Source organism: Mastigoproctus giganteus, chromosome 11, assembly GCF_048544385.1.
Source record: "Mastigoproctus giganteus isolate SK-2022 chromosome 11, ASM4854438v1, whole genome shotgun sequence".
Lineage (NCBI taxonomy): Eukaryota > Metazoa > Arthropoda > Arachnida > Uropygi > Thelyphonidae > Mastigoproctus > Mastigoproctus giganteus.
In genome coordinates this window covers 68,147,465-68,168,328 of record NC_143585.1, presented here as the reverse complement: position 1 = coordinate 68,168,328, position 20,864 = coordinate 68,147,465, and the positions used below count along the sequence as shown (strand labels likewise).

General features: G+C 38.9%; 1 protein-coding gene across 1 annotated transcript in view; it reads right to left on the bottom strand.

The window, feature by feature from the left end:
- The window catches only part of LOC150078091 (cGMP-dependent 3',5'-cyclic phosphodiesterase-like), a 329,128-nt gene that overhangs the window by 67,415 nt on the left and 240,849 nt on the right, over positions 1-20,864 (bottom strand). The window contains exons 19-20 of the mRNA XM_090384462.1: positions 15,230-15,355; positions 4,988-5,075 (exon numbers count right to left, since the gene is read on the bottom strand). Coding sequence (XP_090240588.1) covers positions 4,988-5,075; positions 15,230-15,355 — 214 coding nt within the window. The remainder of the gene's footprint in view (positions 1-4,987; positions 5,076-15,229; positions 15,356-20,864) is intronic.

Sequence of the window (20,864 nt, the reverse complement as noted above, 5' to 3'; positions counted from 1 at the left end):
TAACCACTTCCATTTCACCCCTCCATTTGTTCGAAATACCTGTCCAGCTGAGCCTTAACCTTATTTAGGCTATCAACTTCCACGACAAGGGATGGAAGTCTGTTCCACCAACCAACCACCCACTGGCTAAAGGCAAATTTCCGCATGATTGTTTTCTATGGCAACACATTATAGAAGCAACCAGAGAAAGTAATACTCTTTATCTGGTTATCAACAGTGACTATTCATGCATTAACAATTTCCAGATAAAGGAACCAGTAGGTGGCAGTGATCACAGCATACTGACGTGGGATTTACTTCCATCAGGGGTAAAGGGAAGGGTTTTTGCTTTTGTAGAGGTGACTACAGTGGTCTCAGACAGTTTTTAAATTCTATATACAGTGGGACCAACTGATGATGTTACCAACAGCAAATTCTAAATGGGAATCATTCAAGGAAGTAATCGTGGAAGCTACTAGGCTTTTCATACCGATTAAGACATACTGTTCAAGGTTTAAGCCTAAGATGTCAGATAAACTAATGAGACTCATGGCAGAGAAGAAAAATGTATGGGATGCATATAAATTATCAGGCGACATAGAAGCCTATGATAGTTATAAGCTAGTCTGTGGTCAAGTCGCAAAGGAGTTTAGGCAAATGAAGGCAGATTACGAGAAATCTTTGGCAAAGGATGCTAAGAAAAGCAGCAAGAACTTCTTTAGTTATATAAACTCTAGAAGGGGATGAATCAGATTGGTCCACTTGATATTGATGGTTCGACTGTTGATGATCCTGCTCAGATAGCTGACAATCTGAATGAGCATTTTGCATCTACATTCACACATGAGGAGTTATTAAGGGAGGAGAATGCAAGAAGTTTATCACACAATAACAAGGAGCTAAAGGATTTAGTAACAACAGAGAGCAAAGTGGAGGAGAAATTGTTGAAGTTAAACATAAGAAAGGCATCTGGGGTGGATGGGATATATCCAGCAATATTGAAGGAGGTACTAAAGGAAGTAAGCAAACCCTTAGCCATAATTATGAGAGTATCCTTGGACTCGGGGGAGTCCCCACGGACTGTAGATATGCAAATGTATCCCCCAATTCATAAAGGGGATCTAAGGGTGACACGAGTAATTACAGACCAGTTAGTTTAACTTCCGTTCCAGGGAAATAATGTAGTCACTGGTTAAAGATGCAATGCAGGATCATCTAGATAAGGTTGCAGTAATAATTGAGACACGTCATGGGTTGTTAAGGGAAAGTCTTGTCTGACCAATTTGAATGAATACTATGATGTGGTTACAAAGGAACTGGATGCAAAAAATAATTTTGATATTATATACTTGGATTTCAGGAAAGTTTTTGACACTGTTGTGCATGGAAGGCTACTGTACAAATTGGAGCAGTATGGTAATAAGGACAAGTTGCTACAATGGATAAAAGGATGGTTGAGTGGGAGATGACAGAGAGTAGTAATCAATGGATGCTGCCCATCATGGACCAATGTTATTTGTGGAAGCCCCCGAGGTTCGGTGTTGGGCTCACTGTTGTTTTGTTTATTTATTAATGATATTAATGAAGGTATATCAGGCTTAATGTCAAAGTTTGCAGATGATACAAAAGTTGGCAGGGTTGTTGATGACAGTAATAGCAATGTGTTACTGCAACAAGTTCTGGAAAAGTTGGGCAGATGGGCTGAGAAGTGCAACTGAATTTTAACATTGACAACTGCAAAGTGCTGCATACGGGTAGAAATAACCCCAGAGAAATGTACCAACTGTGCAGTACTACACTTAGGGTAGTAGAAAATGAAAACGACCTGGGAGTAATTATGAAGTCAGATATGAAATTTTGAGAGCAGTGCAGACAGGTTGCCAGACCAGGTCATGGGGTGTTGTCAATGATATACAGGAATTTTTCAAGTAGGGAAAAGGAGGTGATTATCACTTTGTATAAGGCAATGGGGAGGCCTCGCCTCAAGTACTGCGTACGGGTCTGGAGGCCTCATTGTAGGAAGGATGTAGAGTTGCTTGAGCGAATACAGAGAAGGGCAACAAGATTGGTGATGTGTATGAATGGGCGGTCTTACCAAGAAAGGCTTAAGTTCTGAAAACTGCAGTCTTGAGACTAGGTAACTGCAAGGTAATCTGAATGAGGTGTATAAGGCCTTGAATGAGGTGTATAAGGCCTTGACGGCCTCCGTAGCCGAGTGGGCAGGAGCGGGAGTGCAGTAGCACACGCTCTTTGAGTAGACCGGGGTTCAAGCCCTTGCCTGCTGAATACGGTCGATCTGCCAACCCGCACTGGACCAGCGTGGCAGATTATGGTCCATTTCCCTCAGCATGAATTGTTGAGGAGGCTTCCACCCTGCAGTGGGTTGATAATGGCTGCACTTTACTTTTTAAGGCCTTGAATGAGTGTATAAGCCTTGAATGGGTTGAGCAGGCTCAATACTGATGGGATTCTTCCTCTTGTTCAGATTACGAACCTGAGGTGGCATAAATTCAAATTGAGAAAAGAAAGGTATAGAATGGATGTGTGGAAATCTGCCTTTAGCCAGTGGTGGTTAACGCTGGAACAAACTTCCATCTATTGTTGTGGAAGCTGGTAGTTTATATAAATTCACTGGGCATATGTTTAGAGGGAATAGATGTGTGAAATGTTTTTTTTTTTTTTTTTTTGGCTGATGCTACATAAACTTTCTTCCTTGCATCACATGCCTCTACTATTACTATTGCTAATAAGAGAACATACCAGTTCACAGACCAGATTTTATTATGATGCAGGAAGTGGTTCTCATACCAGGGTTGTGGGGGGATACGGGTGCTGGGAGGTATGCGAATGCTTAATTTTAGCATTACTTCTGTTCATCAAATATTAGGTCTTTGTGGAACACTTTCTACTAATTTATGATTTGTAAAAAAACATTTCTACAGCAGAATCGTTTTAAGTAGGGCAACTGATGTTGGCCTCATGGATGAGTCCTTGCATATTTTTCAAATTTGTCCCACAGCACCTTGCCTGGGTTGTTCAGGATTTGTGCTGGGGCAACAGAATATTTTGTCTGTAAATTGCAAGCATTCTGTGTTCAGTTTCCCAGTATTGCTGGATGAAACACCATAGTTCATGGGTGAAAAGGGATACGATTCTTTCTTGAAACTGACTTACATGTAAAATTCCTCCTATCCCCAAATAATACTTTGAAGTAATGAATAATTAATAATATAGAAAATAACTGCTTGGGTTGTTTCTCAATTCGGTTGAAAATCTACTGCTATTCACGGGGGTCCCAGTTTATAAATGTCATGTTATTCTTTCCGAACCAAGCCACATATACTAAGCTTCTTAATGGAGACACTGTCATATTGAAAAGTGTGTAGGTTCTCAGCCATAAAATATCATCAGTGTTGGAAAATGAAAGATGTCACATCACTTTTCCTGCAGAGAACTGTTACAAAAATCACTGATCCTAAAAAGCAGGTCCATGAAGGACACTGTCAAATCAAAAACTTACTACTGTGCATCACAGTTTGGATAGTCTGATATTTTCAAAATGTTCTCTATGCTGCTGTCACACTCAATTTCATTCATCTCAAAAAAACAGCATATACCAAGATTCATTACTCCAAATAATACTTTTTTCACTTCTCCAATGAAAAAGGATTCTCTGAAAAACCTGAAAAAGGATTCTCTGAAAAAAAACACAACAATAATCCACCTATGTACTAACTTTCATAATGAAAGGTTTGGATGTAACTTGCTCACATAATGCCTGTTGATATAAAATTTTGCACAGAACGAGCAACTGACAACTGATCATTTTCTATATTTCTGGACCTCTTATATGATTTTTTAAACTTTGGCTGGATTTTTCTGTACAAAAATCACATGATAGTCCTAGTCTAACTGTTAGAGATCTCTTATAAACTTATTTTCGCCATGGACAATATGACATGCTGAAAGTCCTATGGCATCGAACAACCTATCCACATTTAAATTCACTTAGCAGCATTCATTATCAGATAATGATCCATCTCATATCAGATAATGATCACTAGTTGGAACTTGTGGGTTGGTCACTCAGACTAGCAAGACTTTTGTCGATTTATTGGATGACTATTTTCTACAGTGGCATGTTAGAAAGGGAACAAGAGACTCCAGGTGTGTTCAACCATGTCCGCCAATCAGTGTCATACATGCATCGCGTCTCATGGTGGAACCTTTGAGCATCTGTTGTAACATCATGAAATGCATCCATCTCATACTCCATTGTTAATATTATGTCAAATAAATGTTTGCCACTAATTACTGTCTTGTGTCATTTCTGCTTCTTGTGCCTCTGCTACTACTTTCCCGTGACGTTTCTGGTTATGGGTTCCTATGCGATTCACATTCCTTTAGATGTTACCTACTTCCCCTAAACGTTTGTACCAATATTTTTGAGACACCCTGTAGAGTAAATAAAATATGGACTGTGTATTTATACATCCCAAGTATAAATACTTCATATTAATTTTGTTTTCCATGTTAACGATGCCACAAAATATGAAATACTGTGTTAAAATATTATATTCATAGTGATGATGGCTTTTTTTTTAGTTTAAACACATGCTGTACTCATGTGACAACTGGAATTTAAAATACAGAGTTTAAGAATGATTAATGCATGGATTACAGAAACAGTTTTTTTTCCCATTTTTTTTTTTTTTTTAACACAGTACTGCAGTCTTCAAAATGACGTTCGTTGATTAGTTAGTTGAAAACGTAATTTGCATGTGAGAGCATAATTTGTTTGCACAAAGAACTTCACAACTGCATTTCAATAATAGTCCAAATACAGGTTACTTAAAAGAGCAAGCTAAATTGTAACTTAAAACACTAGAAGATTCTTTAAAACTATACTTTTACATCAATTATAAACTTTCACAAAATATACTTTTTTTTTTCATAATACTTTTTTAAATGATACTAAAACAGTTAATGAATTTGAATTCAGACTTACCGATGCCACTTGAAAGGAGTTAGTAGTACCACGGTGATCAAGATCATGGCATAAACAGGCTACCAGTAAGGCTAATCCTTCCAAAGGCCTAATATTATAAATTCATTAAAAAATCAGTTCTATGATTACTGAAGGTGAAAAACAAGTTCTTCACTAAGTGAAAATTTTCTGTAATTAAAAAACTCATATCAAATTGCATAGTGTAAGCATGTTAAATGAGGAGCTAAAAGACTTCTTTAGAATGAAAATTAAATTACAGTAGAACGTCGGTTATCCGGAATAATTTGAAAGGTTGATCTTTCTTCTTTTTTTTATTAATGATAGTACAGTAAGCTGCGGCTATAATGATCACGTTTGCAAATTGAATTTTGATTATAATAAGCGAAAGATCAAGTTTACTACCTGTTTATAACAGGTTGTACAAACAAAAAGCCCAATAAACCAAAAACTGCAAATTGTTTTTATTGTTTTATGGTTGTGACCTCTAGAATTCTGTGACCTTCAGAAATGTGCTTAAGAAAAATATCACAGAGACAACTAGGGTTTCTTGGAAACCATGAGTGAAGTTCAGATTAGTTTAGCTCCAGATTCGGTAAGAATAATATCGGCCTGAAACTGCGTGATTTACTATTTTTCTCAATTTTTACAGTAAAATGTTAAAAAAAGAAAAAGCGTAGTTTTAACACTGCAACAAAAACGGAAATTATTAACAGAATTAGAAATGGTGAAAAATTTAGAAAATCTCTCCAAAGAGTTCAAATGTGGGGACTTCAACAATTTACAACATCAAGAAAAATTCCAATGCTATAACAGAATTTGTGTCGATTGTGGATAGTGAAGGAGGATCTAACAGGAAAATATGTCAAAACCTGAAAATGCTCCTTTATTTTATTTTGTTTTCTTCAGAATGAAGTTTAGATGAACCAGTGTCTGGCCCAATGTTGTGTGAAAAAGGATTGGATTTTAATCGAAAATTAATAGGTAATGAAGATTTTAAGGCAAGCACAGGTTGGCTGAAAAACTTTAAACTGAGACACAGTATACATTAACTAGAAATTCAAGGCGAGAAACTTTCTACAGATGAATCGCCAGCAGTGTCATTTGAAAAGTAAGTTTGCTTCAGTTATAGCAAATTATGAGAAAGAAAACGTTTATAATGTTGATGGGCTTATTATGGAAAGCATTACCAAGAAAAACCCTAGCCACTAAAAGAGAAATGCCTGTACCAAGTTTTAAAATGAGAAAAGTGTGAGTTACAATTGCTATGAGTGCAAATGTCACTGGGATGCACAGATTGTCCGTGCTCGTTATTGGTAAGTCAAAAAAAACGAGATCATTTAACTCATCTTATTGGGACAGCTCATCATGATTTGGACTCATCTGCCCAGCACACTCATTACCAGTCCTCCAGTGTCCAATCAGTGCGTTATTGATACCATGGCATTTGCTGTCAATGATGATCAGCAGTGAGAAGAGGGTATCTCTTGGGTCATCTGCTGTAGAACTCCCATACGTCTGAGTAAGCAGTGCAACGTCATTTAAGATATTGTTCTCGCATTCCCCACATTGTATTGTGATGCCAACTGTTGGACAGTGACCTGCTGCTGAGCCTGTACAACATACTGCACCCTTCACTTATCGCAAACCCACCTTGCATAATCCTTTACAGTTCTGTTAGCAGGAGGTGGTTTGACCGATTTGACACCATTCATTGTACACACAAGCAAGTGACAAGGCATAACATTTTCGTATGGAAGCACCCTGCATGATGACCGGCGCCTCCGTAGCCAGGTGGGAAGGAGCAACAGTGCATTGCACATGCTTCTTGATTAGACCGGGATTCAAGCCCGTCACCACCAAATACGGAGGGTGCGGATAGGTCAGGGAATGACCACCGCATATCCCGGAGCAATATGGCCTTAGTTGCTAATGCTCCTAAAAACCAAATAACAAAAACAACCCTGCATGACCTCCAATAATCATGCCCTTTTAAAACTCCATGATATCTTTACTATGTCCCATAACTGATGTTATATCACTTTGACTTGCAAAACCAGATGCAAATTACCATTGCTCTAGTGTACAAAACTGTTCAGCTTTGTATACTGTGAGCTATGCAGCATAGCCACTTATGAATGGGATGGTCATAATTTAGTGATCACTGAGTGTATATATATTTTTTATACTAACTTCTTACATTACTGTGTTTCCTATAAGACATCATCAATAATGCTTTTTTTCAAATAAATATATAAAGAAATGATAATAATAACCAAGACAAGGAAACTATTTTGTACATAATAAATCAAACATAAAATGAATAGACTCTAACTTGGCATATCAGAAGATTGTTTTAGTTTCAGCTAATTACTCTTCAAAGTCATCAATATCATTGATAAATATACAAAACAACAATGGGCCCAAAACTGAACCCTGGAGTTCCCCAGGATTCGGTGTTGGGCCCATTGTTGTTTTGTATATTTATCAATGATATTTATGAAGGTATATCAGGTTTAATGTCCAAGTTTGCAGATGATACAAGATCGGCAGGGTTGTTAACGACGGTAAACACAGTATGCTACTCCAACTGGATCTAGATAAGTTGGCCAAATGGGCTGAGAAGTGGCAACTGAAGTTTAAATGCAAAGTACTGTATATGGGTAGCAATAACCCAAGAGAAATGTACCAACTGTGTGGTACTACACTCAGAGAAGTGGAAAAGACCTGGGGTAATTGTGCAGTTAAATATGAAGTTTGCTGAGCAGTGCAGACAGGCTGCCAGGGCAGGTCATGGAGTCTTGTCAATAATATATAGGAATTTTGCTAGCAGGGGCAGGGAGGTGATTATCCCGTTATACAAGGCAAGCCGACCAGGCTAGCCGGGTGGGTAAAGTGCCTGCCTGGCAACCCAAAGGTCACAGGTTCGAATCCCACATCGGGCTTGGATCAGAGTAGAAAATGCAAAAACTCTGGGAGGTGCAATATGGCCACAGAAGCCGATGCGCCAACAACTAACAAAAAAAAAAAAAAAAATATATATATATATATATACAAGGCAATGGTCAGGCCATACCTAGAGTACTGTGTATAGGTCTGGGGATCTTATTTTAGGAATGTAGAGTTGCTAGAACAAGTACAAAGAAGGACAACAGGATTGGTGAGGGGAACAAAGAGGTGCTCTTACTAAGAAAGGCTTAAGTTCTACAAATTGAAGTGCCTGGAGAGTAGGCACCTGCGAGGTGATTTGATTGAGGTTTAAAGGGCTTGAATGGGATGAGCAAGCTGAATGCTGATGGTATTGTTCCTCTTGCTCAGGTGCGGACGAAGCTCCTTGAAGCTCTTGGAACAGAGAAGTTTTTCCTGATTTACTTTCTGATTTATTAGCTTAAATTGTCATATTAACTTATTTTCTAGAGTAGCTTTATATTCCTAGTACGATACTTAGTTTAAAGTTTAACTTAGACAGAGATTTTGTAAGTATTACTTAGTATCGGTAACGGTATCAAATCCACGTGTTACAAATTGAACGAGAGGTCTTTTTTTTTTTTTAACCAAATTTAGTCGATTTATTAACCAATTGTAATATCAAATTATCTTCAATAAGTAGATTATAGACCTAGTCAGGATCCTTAGTTTATTCTAAACTGAGATAGCGAGATTTGGAAGCTAATCAATACTTACAAGTCCGTAGAAGTACCGTTCGAGAATTCCCGCCATTTTTACACGATAGCATAAGCTTAGTGTAGTATAGTGCATAATATAATATTGTCAATTAATCAGTAAATCTATTAATCTTGATAAACTTTATTGTCAATTAAATTGTATTTTTAACTCTATATATATAACGACTTAATCGTAACAAATAATTAATACATAACTATAGTGGTACACGTGATACGGAAGTTGTATAAAGGGAACTCGTAGAAAACACTAGATACCGAAAAAATATATATATATATATAACATAACTGTTTGAAATATAACTTAAGGATTTAATTTTTGTTTTGAAATTTTACTGAATTAAATCGGAATCATGACTCTGACCCGAGCAGCAAAGCAAAAGGCTCAAGCTAATGGGAGTGCTGTGGTTCAGGGGAGAACTGAGGGGGGCAGTTGCCCTCTGAATCACAGTCTTTTAAAATGCACTGTTTGCTTGATGTTCGCGGAGCAGTCGGGTACGGGACATGATACTGCCAAGGGGGATGTCTTTGTGTGTGCACGATGTAAGGAGTGCAAGGAAATCAGGCGACAACTCAGCGTTGTTATCGGCCTTTATGAGAGCTTGAAGGATAGGGTGGATGCCCTCGAAGGAAATAAATTGAGGGGCCCCATCAAGCTCTCAGCTGCCCACATAAACGCCAGAGCTTGCACTTGGTCATCAGGCAACACAGAGGCAGCCCCCTAAGCAGAATGCGCTGGTCCCACAGGAACTAGTAGTTGTTGGTGACTCTATTGTCAGGGAAACGGGGAACATGCTTTGTAAAAGGGATAGGTGGAATAGGACCAGGGTATGTCTGCCAGGGGCAAAGGTTGATGACGTTGTAGAGCGGATATCATCTTTTAAGGGCACAAAAGGTGATATAGTTGTACACATTGGCACTAATGATATTAAGAGTAGGAGACCGGCGGAATTACTTAGCAAGTACAGGTCACTGTTGAAAAAAAGCCATGAATTAGGGTTGAATTTGAAAGTGTCTGCAATTCTGCCCAGACACGATAGGAGGGAGTATATGATGAGAGCCTTGTCGATCAATTCGGCCCTGGAGGGATTGTGCAAGGCTCAAGGGGTAGAATTTTTTTCAGCCTGGACTGTACTTGTTAACAGGAGAGATTGCTTTTACAGGGATGGGATACACTTAAATAGAAAGGGTGCAAGAATTTTTGCTGATGCTGTCGAGGCAGTGCTAGGTGGGTCGGAAAACTGCTAGTTCGGAGGATACAAGGACTAATAGATTAACAGTAGCCACTGGCAGAGGTGGAAGTGATTCTTGCACTGCTTCTATTGAAATGAGCAGAAGCCTGGAAAACAAGTTGCAGGATATTTCAGAGACTGCTGGGAGTCATTGCGGTACAAGTAAACACATGGGTTGTGTTAGGGTAGCTAAGAATAGAAACAGGTGCATGTATACCTGCGGGTACACCAATGCTAGGAGTTTGGTAAATAAATTTGATGAATTTGAGGTATTGCTCAAAACATCAAAGGCAGACACTGTTAGGATATCAGAGACGTGGTGTCACACAGATATAAGTAATGCGGAACTGGAATTTGGGGAATACAATGTGTATAGAAAGGATAGACAGGACAGGAGGGGAGGAGGGGTTATGCTATTAGTTAAGAAACACAAAAAGTCCAAGGAAGTGAGGCCAGTCGACATCGATGGACAGGGCAGTGTCGAGTCACTTTGGTGTGACATAAGCATTGGGAGATCAAAATTGGGATGTGTGCTATAGGGGTGTGCTATAGGCCTAATGACTCTGATAAGTATAATAAGAAACTGTACAGGGAAATAGAGTGGGCCAGTAAATCAGAGAGTCTTATAATGGGGGATTTTAATTTCCCAGATATTGACTGGAATTTGTGGATTGGTCACTCACACACTAGCAAGGCTTTTGTGGATTTATTGGATGATTGTTTTCTACATCAGCATGTTCGTGAGGGGAATCACTACTGATAATCAGATCAAGAGCAATACTCTTGATCTGATTATCAGTAGTGATTCTTCATGCATTAAGAATCTGCAGATAAATGAACCACTAGGTGGCAGTGATCACAGTGTGTTGAAGTGGGATTTACTCAAGGAGGTAACTACCATCAGAGGTAAAGGGAAGGGTTTTTGTTTTCGTAAAGGCGACTATGATGGTCTGAGACAGTATTTAAATTCTATACAGTGGGACCAACTGATGATGTTACCAACAGCAAACTCAAAATGGGAAGCATTCAAGGAACTAATCTTGGAGGCTACCAGGCTTTACATACCAACTAAGAAATATTGTTCAAGGTTTAGGCCTAAATGGTTGTCAGATGAACTAATGAGACATGTGGCAGAGAAGAAAAATGCATGGGATACATACAAATTAATGGGTGACATGGAAGCCTATGATAGATATAAATTGGTCTGTAACCAAGTCACAAAGGAGATTAGGCAGGCAAAGGCAGACTACGAAAAATCCTTGGCAAAGGATGCAAAGAAAAACAGAAAAGAGTTCTTTACATATTTAAACTCAAGAAGGAAAGGGATGAATCAGATTGGTCCACTAGATATTGATGGTTCAACAGTTGAGGATCCTGCTCGGGTGGCTAACAATCTAAACGAGTATTTTGCATCTACATTCACGCATGAGGAGTTATTCAGGAAGGAGAATGATGTAGGTAAAGTAACCATTGGCAGTGAGCTGGATGATTTTGTAATAACTGAGAGGAAAGTGGAGGAGAAATTGTTGAAGATAAACATAAAAAAGGCACCTGGGGTGGATGGGATCTATCCAGTTATATTAAAGGAGGCAGCAAAGGAAGTAAGCAAACCCCTAGCCATAATTATGAGAGCTTCTTTGGACTCAGGGGAGGTACCCATAGACTGGAGATGTGCAAATGTAACCCCAATTCACAAAGGAGGATCAAAGGCTAACACAAGTAATTATAGACCTGTGAGTTTAACTTCTGTTCCAGGAAAATTAATGGAGGCACTGGTTAAAGAAGCACTGCAGGATCATCTAGACAAGACTTCAGTTATAGCTCGGACACAGCATGGTTTTGTTAAGTGGAAGTGTTGCCTGACCAATTTGATTGGATACTATGATGCAATGACAAAAGAACTGGATGCAGGGAATAACTTTGATATTATATACTTGGATCTTAGAAAGGCTTTTGATTCTGTTGCACATGGAAGACTGCTGCACGAATTGGAGCAGTGTGGCATTGGAGGCAAATTGCTGCTATGGATAAAGGGGTGGTTGAGGAATAGAAGACAGAGAGTGGTAATCAATGGACACTGCTCATCATGGACTAGCGTTATTAGTGGAGTCCCTCAGGGTTCAGTGTTGGGTACATTATTGTTTTCTGTATTTATAAATAATATTGATGATGGTATATCAAGCTTAATGTCCAAGTTTGCAGACGATACAAAGGTTGGCAGGGTTGTTAAGGACACTACTGACGCTATGCTGCTGCAACAGGATCTGGAAAGGTTAAACAGATGGGCTGAGAGGTGGCAAATGAAGTTTAACATTGACAAATGTAAAGTACTACATATGGGAAACAGTAACCCCAGAGCAACGTATCAACTCTGCGGTACTACACTGACAGTGGTGGAGAATGAAAAGGACCTGGGGGTAATTGTGCAGGCAGATATGAAGTTCTCTGAGCAGTGCAGACGAGCTGCAATAGTAGCTCATGGTGTCTTGTCAATGATATACAGGAATTTTTCTAGCAGGGATAAGGAGGTGATTATTCCCTTGTATAAGGCAATGGTTAGGCCACATCTTGAGTACTGTATACAGGTCTGGAGGCCTCATTTCAAGAAGGATGTAGAGCTGCTGGAACGGGTACAGAGAAGGGCAACAAGATTAGTGAATGGAACAAAGGGTTGCTCTCACGAAGAAAGGCTTAAGTTTTGCAAATTACAGAGTCTGGAGACTAGGCACCGACGAGGTGATCTGATAGAGGTGTATAAGGCTTTGAATGGTTTGAGTATGCTCAATGCCAATGGGATTCTTCATCTTGCTCAGAAAAATCACCTCAGAGGGCATAAATTCAAATTGAGGAAGGACGGATGTCGGATAGATGTGCGGAAATTTGCCTTTGGCCAGCGGGTGGTTGGTTGGTGGAACCGACTTCCATCACTTGTTGTTGAAGTTGATAGCCTAAACAAATTTAAAGCTCAACTGGACAGGTATTTCAAACGAACGGAGGGGTGAAATGGGAGTGGTGTGTGTGTTTTTTTTTTTTTTTGGCTGATGCCGAATAAGCTTGCTTTCTTGCATCATATGCCTCTAATAATGCTAATGCTCAGATTAAGAACCTGAGGGGGGATAGATTCAAATTGAGGAAAGGCAGTTGTAGAACAGATGTGGAGAAATTTGCCTTTAGCCAGCGGGTAGTTGATTGGTGGAACAGACTCCCATCTTTTGTTGTGGAAGTTGGTAGCCTAAATAAATTTACGGGATGAGCTGGACAGGCATTTGGAATGAATAGAGGGGTGAAATGGGAGTTTCTTTTTTGGCTGATGCTGTATAAGCTTGCTTTCTTGCATCCTATGCCTCTACTAATGCTAAGTCCTGAAACATCTATCCAAGGCTTAAATGATGATATATTTACAAAGTTAGAAGCATAAATGGTGGATAACCTTGAACTACAGCAGCAATCGCCGAATGCATAATTAAAATACAAATTATGCATTCAGTGAAACACTCCCATTTCAATGAAACATGAAATGGGAGTGGTACTCGTTCAGTCTTGCATGCCTACAAGGCACAAACATTGACAAAGTGGGCACATGGAACCTGTCAGGTTCTTTTAATTTATTACTCTGTGAAAAAAATATATATTACTTCAAAAACTACTTGAATAAAGCTAGATCTATATTTAGGAAGGTAGAGAAAGCTTTATATAGAAGATAATGGCTGTCACAGGTTGCTGATCAGCAAATCACCTTAGAAATTGCAGGTGCAATTAGACAGATTCATGAAATCAGTAGGCTCCATGTTGAACATGATAGAAACAACTATGCAGTGGTGGCAGATTCATCCATATAGTCAAACCAGGCAGAGCAGGTGTCAGTTTGGCACATCTCACATCTGTGCCATCTTTCTCCAATACTAAAAGTATATCTCAATAATTGGAATTTTAGCAATGACCACTAGATTCTGTGGTCATTCCTAACTAACAGTAATGCTGGCTGCTTCCTTAAAGCACTTCATAAGATCAACCTGGTCCAGTAATTTAAGCAGTTTCCAATAATGTATAAAGCCTGCTTTAGCACTGCTCTTCCCTGAGTATAACAGTCACAATTACAGCCTAGTTTTCCATTAATATTATTAACCCTTAACCACAAGCATTTGATTTCAGGAACATATATGCTAACATGTGTCTGAGAGAGCATAAAGTACAAAAAATGGGTACATATGAGAAGTTAAATTATTTACAGTGGCCATGTACATGCTTGTTGGGTATAAAACAAAAATAAAATGTAATACTTCAAGGTTTTAAAAAAATTACTTATACAAAAAAGCATCTAACTACAATATGCTATTTTAAAAGAAAGAAATAATTAATTACATACTTCTTTGTTTTAAACACATAAGAAAGACTTATTCTGTTATATTATAAGAAAAATGTCAAAGGCATAGTCAAATGGTTTCATTCATTTCCATAATGTCAAATGGTATTAGTCATTTCCATAAGTTTGTTCAATTTTTTTTTGTACATGCTAACCTTCCAATTTCCTGTTATTGCCAGATAGTTTTAAAAAAAACTCTAAAATCTGTTTGGCAAGACTGGGATTTGTTGAGCATATTATTTTTCAGACCCTGCTTTGGCTTCCATATGGAAGAAGACTTCGCAAAAAAGTTCCATAACTGTTAATGAGCCATTCAAGAGTGAATCTGAAAACTTTTAATATTTAATTTGTGTATATAAAGCAGTACCAACTTATGCCAACACAGGTAACAGAAACTGATTAAAGTGAAATAGAGTGAGGATTTATCCCTGCTTATTCAGTCTATGTCAGTCTCTTATGACCCATTAGTGGTTAACCATTAATTTGAGTATTAAAAAGCAAGAGTGCTTTTTAATACTCTAATTCAGTGGTTTTCAAATGGTGCGCCCTGGCACAATGGTCTGCCATCAGATTAGGGAAAACTCCATTGGGTTCAATGGCAATTACTATTTAGGTGTGCCATGAATATGTATCCTTTAATTTCAAGTGTGACTCGAATGACAAAAGATTCAGAACCACTGCTCTAATTGGCAGTCAATAAGTAAAACAATTAAATAAAGCAATAAGTAAAAACAAAATGGTGGTAGATCAGCAAGAGCCAAAACCTGCAAACTATGGCATCCTTAAGTGAATGTTCATTACACCATACCAGAAAATTTTAGTAATTTAGGACTAACTATTGGCAACATATTCAATTATGAATGCATTCATAATTACCCTATATATAAGAAAAATTAGACTTTCAACATTTTTATTAAAAATATCTTAAGATTCCTTTTTAAATTAAATAATACTTATTTTTACTTACGTTATATAATTGTTCATGAGATTCAGATTTTTCAGTAACAGATAACAAAAATGACCAACTGAAAATGCATGCATCCAGTTGTGGTATGGAGGATCTCGATAGTTTTTTTTCACCATCAAAATAAACCTACAAAGTAAAAATATCAGTATTAGCTAGGATGCACTGAGAGTCATGAATTTTGTTTTCTTTATTTGTTGTTTTTTGTAACAGTCTTTGAAGATATTATTATTAGCCATATGGTGCAAGGAAGCCGAGGCTTATGCTGCACCATCCAAAAAAAAATTCCCAAGTTACCCTGAGAGAGAGAGAGAGAGAGAGAGAGAGAGAGAGAGAGAGAGAGAGAGAGAGAGAGAAGTAGAAAGGAATCACCAAGAAAGAGAAAAATGATGATATGACATCTAGCTCAGGACCCTGGGTTTGCCAAGCCCATACTCACCAGATGTGAGACCTTGGGGTTATAACCACCTTTGTCTGATTATAATAAAGTTACAATAATTTCCTTTCACTGAACATAGCAACAAGCAATACAATTTCTCTATTTTAATGTCAAAATGATGGAAAGAAGCATGCTTATATAGCATAAGCTACAAAACAAAAAAAAAAACGGAAAAAAAAAAAAAAAAAAAAAAGCTGTGCTGAAATATATTTTCATACACCTATCCAGCAACCATTCTTTAATTTGAATTTATATCATCTTGAAAGAGTAAGGCTGCCATCATTTTTCTTGTAGTTGTTGCACTGTTACCTGATAAAATTCATCCACCTTACAGTTACAAATAGGATTCTTCAACTGTTTTGTTACAAAACCCATTTAGAACATTAAACACTTCAATCAGGTCTCCTCACATCAGATGTCTAGTTTCCAGACACTAATATTAAAATTCAAATTTTTATTTTTGTAAAAAATACCCTTTTGTTTCACAAGTTAATTTCAGTGCTCTTCTCTGCATCCTTTCCAACAGCTTAATGTTCTTCCCAAAATAAGATTTTTTCTAAACCTGTATGGAGTATTCAAGATGAAGCCTAACCATTGCTTAATACAATGGAAAATCACTTGTGTCACTACTGACAAAGTTTCTGTATATCATTGACAAAAACCTATGAGCTATTTTAGCATCCTGTCTGTCCTACTCAGAGAAGTTCACATTTTTCTGTGCAACTGATACATTACATATTAAGTGTTTCCTTTATAAGCATTTGTTAGTTTTATGTGGATCTGTCTTAACAGCAGAACAGTTTTTCAAAAAGCCCAGTGAAATTTTTGTACAGTCCAGTGGCCTTCCTGAACAATGGGCATCAGAAAGGTTGCAATGCCCAAGTGGAATTTGGTGAACCGACGATAGCATTTAGCACTAGCAAATGATGCAAGAATGCAAGCTTTAGCATTAGCATTAGCATTAGCATTAGTAGAGGCATTTGATGCAAGAAAGCAAGCTTATGCAGCATCAGCCAAAAAAAAAAAAAAAAAAAAAAAAAGTAACATAAATAAATAAAAATAACCACTTCCACTTCACCCCTCTGTTCGTTCGAAATACCTGTCCAGCTGAGCCTTAAACTTATTTAGGCTATCAACTTCCACGACAAGGGATGGAAGTCTGTTCCACCCACCAACCACCCGCTGGCTAAAGGCAAACTTCCGCACATCTATCCTACATCTGTCTTTCCTCAATTTGAATTTATGCCCTCTCAGGTGATTTTTCTGAGCTAGAGGAAGAATCCCATCAGCATTGAGCATGCTCAAACCATTCAAGGCTTTGTACACCTCTATCAGATCACCCCGCTGGTGCCTAGTTTCCAGACACTGTAATTTGCAAAACTTAAGCCTTTCTTCGTAAGAGAACCCCTTTGTCCCATTCACCAATCTAGTTGCCCTTCTCTGTACTCGTTCCAGCAGCTCTACATCCTTCCTGAAATGAGGCCTCCAGGCCTGTATACAGTACTCTAGGTGTGGCCTGACCATTGCCTTATACAAGGGAATAATCACCTCCTTATCCCTGCTAGAAAAATTCCTATATATCATTGACAATACACCATGAGCTACTCTTGCAGCTCGTCTGCACTGCTCAGAGAACTTCATATCTGCCTGCACCACCACCCCCAGGTCCCTTTCATTCTCTACCACTGTCAGTGTAGTACCACAGAGTTGATACGTTGCTCTGGGGTTGCTGTTTCCCATATGTAGTACTTTACATTTGTCAATGTTAAACTTCATTTGCCACCTCGAAGTCCATCTGCTCAACCTTTCCAAATCCTGTTGCAGCAGCATAGTGTCAGTAGTGTCCTTGACAACCCTGCCAACCTTCGTATCGTCTGCAAACTTGGACATTAAGCCTGATACACCATCATCAATATCATTTATAAATACAGAAAATAATAAAGGCCCCAATACTGAACCCTGAGGGACTCCACTAATAACATTAGTCCACGATGAGCAGTGTCCATTGATTACCACTCTCTGTCTTCTCCCCCTCAACCACCCCTTTATCCATAGCAGCAACTTGCCTCCAATGCCACACTGCTCCAATTTGTGCAGCAGTCTTCCATGTGCAACAGTATCAAAAGCCTTTCTAAGATCCAAGTATATAATATCAAAGTTATTCCCTGCATCCAGTTCTTTTGTGACTGCATCATAGTATCCAATCAAATTGGTCAGGCAAGACTTCCCCTTAACAAAACCATGCTGTGTCCTAGCTATAACTGAAGTCTTGTCTAGATGATCCTGCAGTGCTTCTTTCACCAGTGCCTCCATTAATTTTCCGGGAACAGAAGTTAAACTCACAGGTCTATAATTACTTGTGTCAGCCTTTGATCCCCCTTTGTGAATTGGGGTCACATTTGCACATCTCCAGTCAATGGGTACCTCCCCTGAGTCCAAGGAAGCTCTCATAATTATGGCTAAGGGTTTGCTTACCTCCTTTGCTGCCTCCTTTAATATAACTGGATAGATCCCATTCACCCCAGGTGCCTTTCTTGTGTTTATCTTCAACAATTTCTCCTCCACTTTGCTCTCAGTTATTACAAGATTCTCTAGCTTACTGCTAGAGTTGAATACACCTCTGGCATTCCCCTCGCTGAATAACTCCTCATGTGTGAATGTTGATGCAAAATATTCATTTAGTTTGTTAGCTACCCGAGCAGGGTCATCAACAGTTGACCCATCGATCTCAAGTGGACCAATCTGATTCATCCCCTTCCTTCTAGAGTTTACATAAGTAAAGAACTCTTTGCTGTTTTTCTTCGCATCCCTTGCCAAGGATCTCTCGTAATCTGCCTTCGCCTGCCTAACCTCCTTTGTAACTTGGTTACAGATCAACTTGTATCTATCATAGGCGTCCGTGTCACGTGTTAATTTGTATGTATCCCATGCATTTTTCTTCTCTGCCATATGCCTCATTAGTTCATCTGACAACCATTTAGGCCTAAACCTTGAACAATATTTCTTAGTTGGTATGTAAAGCCTAGTAGCTTCCACGATAAGTTCTTTGAATGCTTCCCATTTTGAATTTGCTGTTGGCAATATCATCAGTTGATCCCACTGTATAGAATTTAAATACTGTCTCAGTCCATTGTAGTCGCCTTTACGAAAGCAATACCCCTTCCCTTTACCCCTAATGGTAGTTACCTCTTTGAGTAACTCCCACTTCAGCACACTGTGATCACTGCCACCAAGTGGTTCATTTATCTGCAGATTCTTAATGCATGAAGAATCACTACTGATAATCAAATCAAGAGTATTACTCCCTCTAGTTGCCTCCCGAACATGCTGATGTAGAAAACAATCATCCAATAAATCCACAAAAGCCTTGCTACTGTGTGAGTGACCAGCCCCCAAATTCCAGTCAATATCTGGGAAATTAAAATCCCCCATTATAAGACTCTCTGATTTACTGGCCCACTCTATTTCTCCGAACAGTTTCTTATTATACTCATCAGAGTCATTAGGCCTATAGCACACTCCTACTCTCAATTTTGATCTCCCAATGCTTATGTCACACCAAACTGACTCGACACTGCACTGTCCAGCGATGTCGACTGGCTTCACTTCCTTGGATTTTATGTGTTTTTTAACTAATAGCATAACCCCTCCTCCCTTCCTATCCTGTCTATCCTTTCTGTAGACATTGTACTCCCCAAATTCCAGTTCTGCATTTCTTATATCTGTGTGACACCACGTCTCTGAAATCCCCACAATATCTGCCTTTGATGTTTTGAGCAATACCTCAAATTCATCAAATTTATTTACTAAACTCCTAGCATTGGTGTACACACAAGTATACATGCACCTGTTCTTTTTCTTAGCTACCCTAACACAACCCATGTGTTTACTTGTACCCCAATGATTCCCAGCAGTCTCTGAAATATCCTGCATCTTATTTTCCAGGCTGCGGCTCATTCCAATAGAAGCAGTGCAAGAATCACTTTCACCTCTGCCAGTGGCTACTGTTAATCTATTAGTCCTTGTATCCCCCCAATCTAGCAGTTTTCCGACCCACCTAACATTGCCTCGATAGCATCAGCAAACATTCTTGCACCCTTTCTATTTAAGTGTATCCCATCCCTGTAGAAGCAGTCTCTCCTGTTAACAAGTACAGACCAGGCTGAAAAAAATTCTACCCCTTGAGCCCTGCACAATCTTTCCAGGGCCGAATTGATTGACAGGGCTCTCATCATATACTCCCTCCTATCGTGTCTGGGCAGAATTGCAGACACTTTCAATTTCAACCCTAATTCACGGCTTTTTTTCATCAGTGACCTGTACTTGTCAAGTAATTCCGCCGGTCTCCTACTCTTAATGTCATTAGTGCCAACGTGTACAACTATATCACCTTTTGTGCCCTTAAAAGATGATATCCGCTCTACAACGTCATCAACTTTTGCCCCTGGCAGACATACCCTGGTCCTATTCCACCTATCCTTTTTACAAAGCATGTTTCCCGTTTCCCTGACAATAGAGTCACCAACAACTACTAGTTCCTTTGGGACCAGCGCATTCTGCCTTGGGGGTTGCCGCTGTGTTCCGCGATGACCAAGTGCAAGCTCTGGCATTGGTGTGGGCAGCTGAGAGCTTGATGGGCCCCTCACTTGTAATCCTTCGAGGGCATCCACCCTATCCTTCAAGCTCTCATATAGGCCCATAACAACGCTGAGTTGTCGCCTTATCTCCTTACACTCCTTGCATCGCACACACACAAAGACATCCCCCATGGCAGTATCATGTCCCATACTTGACTGCTCCGCAAACATCAAGCAAATAGTGCATCTTACAAGGCTGTGATTCAGAGGACAACTGCCCCCCTCAGTTCTCCTCTGGGCCACAGCATTCCCATTAGCTTGAGCCCTTTGCTTTGCTGCTCTGGTTTGAGTCATGATTTAGATTTACTTTCAATAAAATTTCAATTTCTGTACAAAATTAAATCCTAAACTTGTATCCAAACACAGTTATAACGCTATATTTATGTTTCAGTAACGAGTGTTATCTACGGAATATTTACGTTTCAGTAACGAGTGTTATCTACGAAATATTTACGTTTCAGTAACGAGTGTTATCTGCGAAATCCCTTTATATAACTTTCGAATCAAGTTATGTATTAATTTTTTGTTTTTACTAATTATTTATGTTACGTAACCTAAGTGG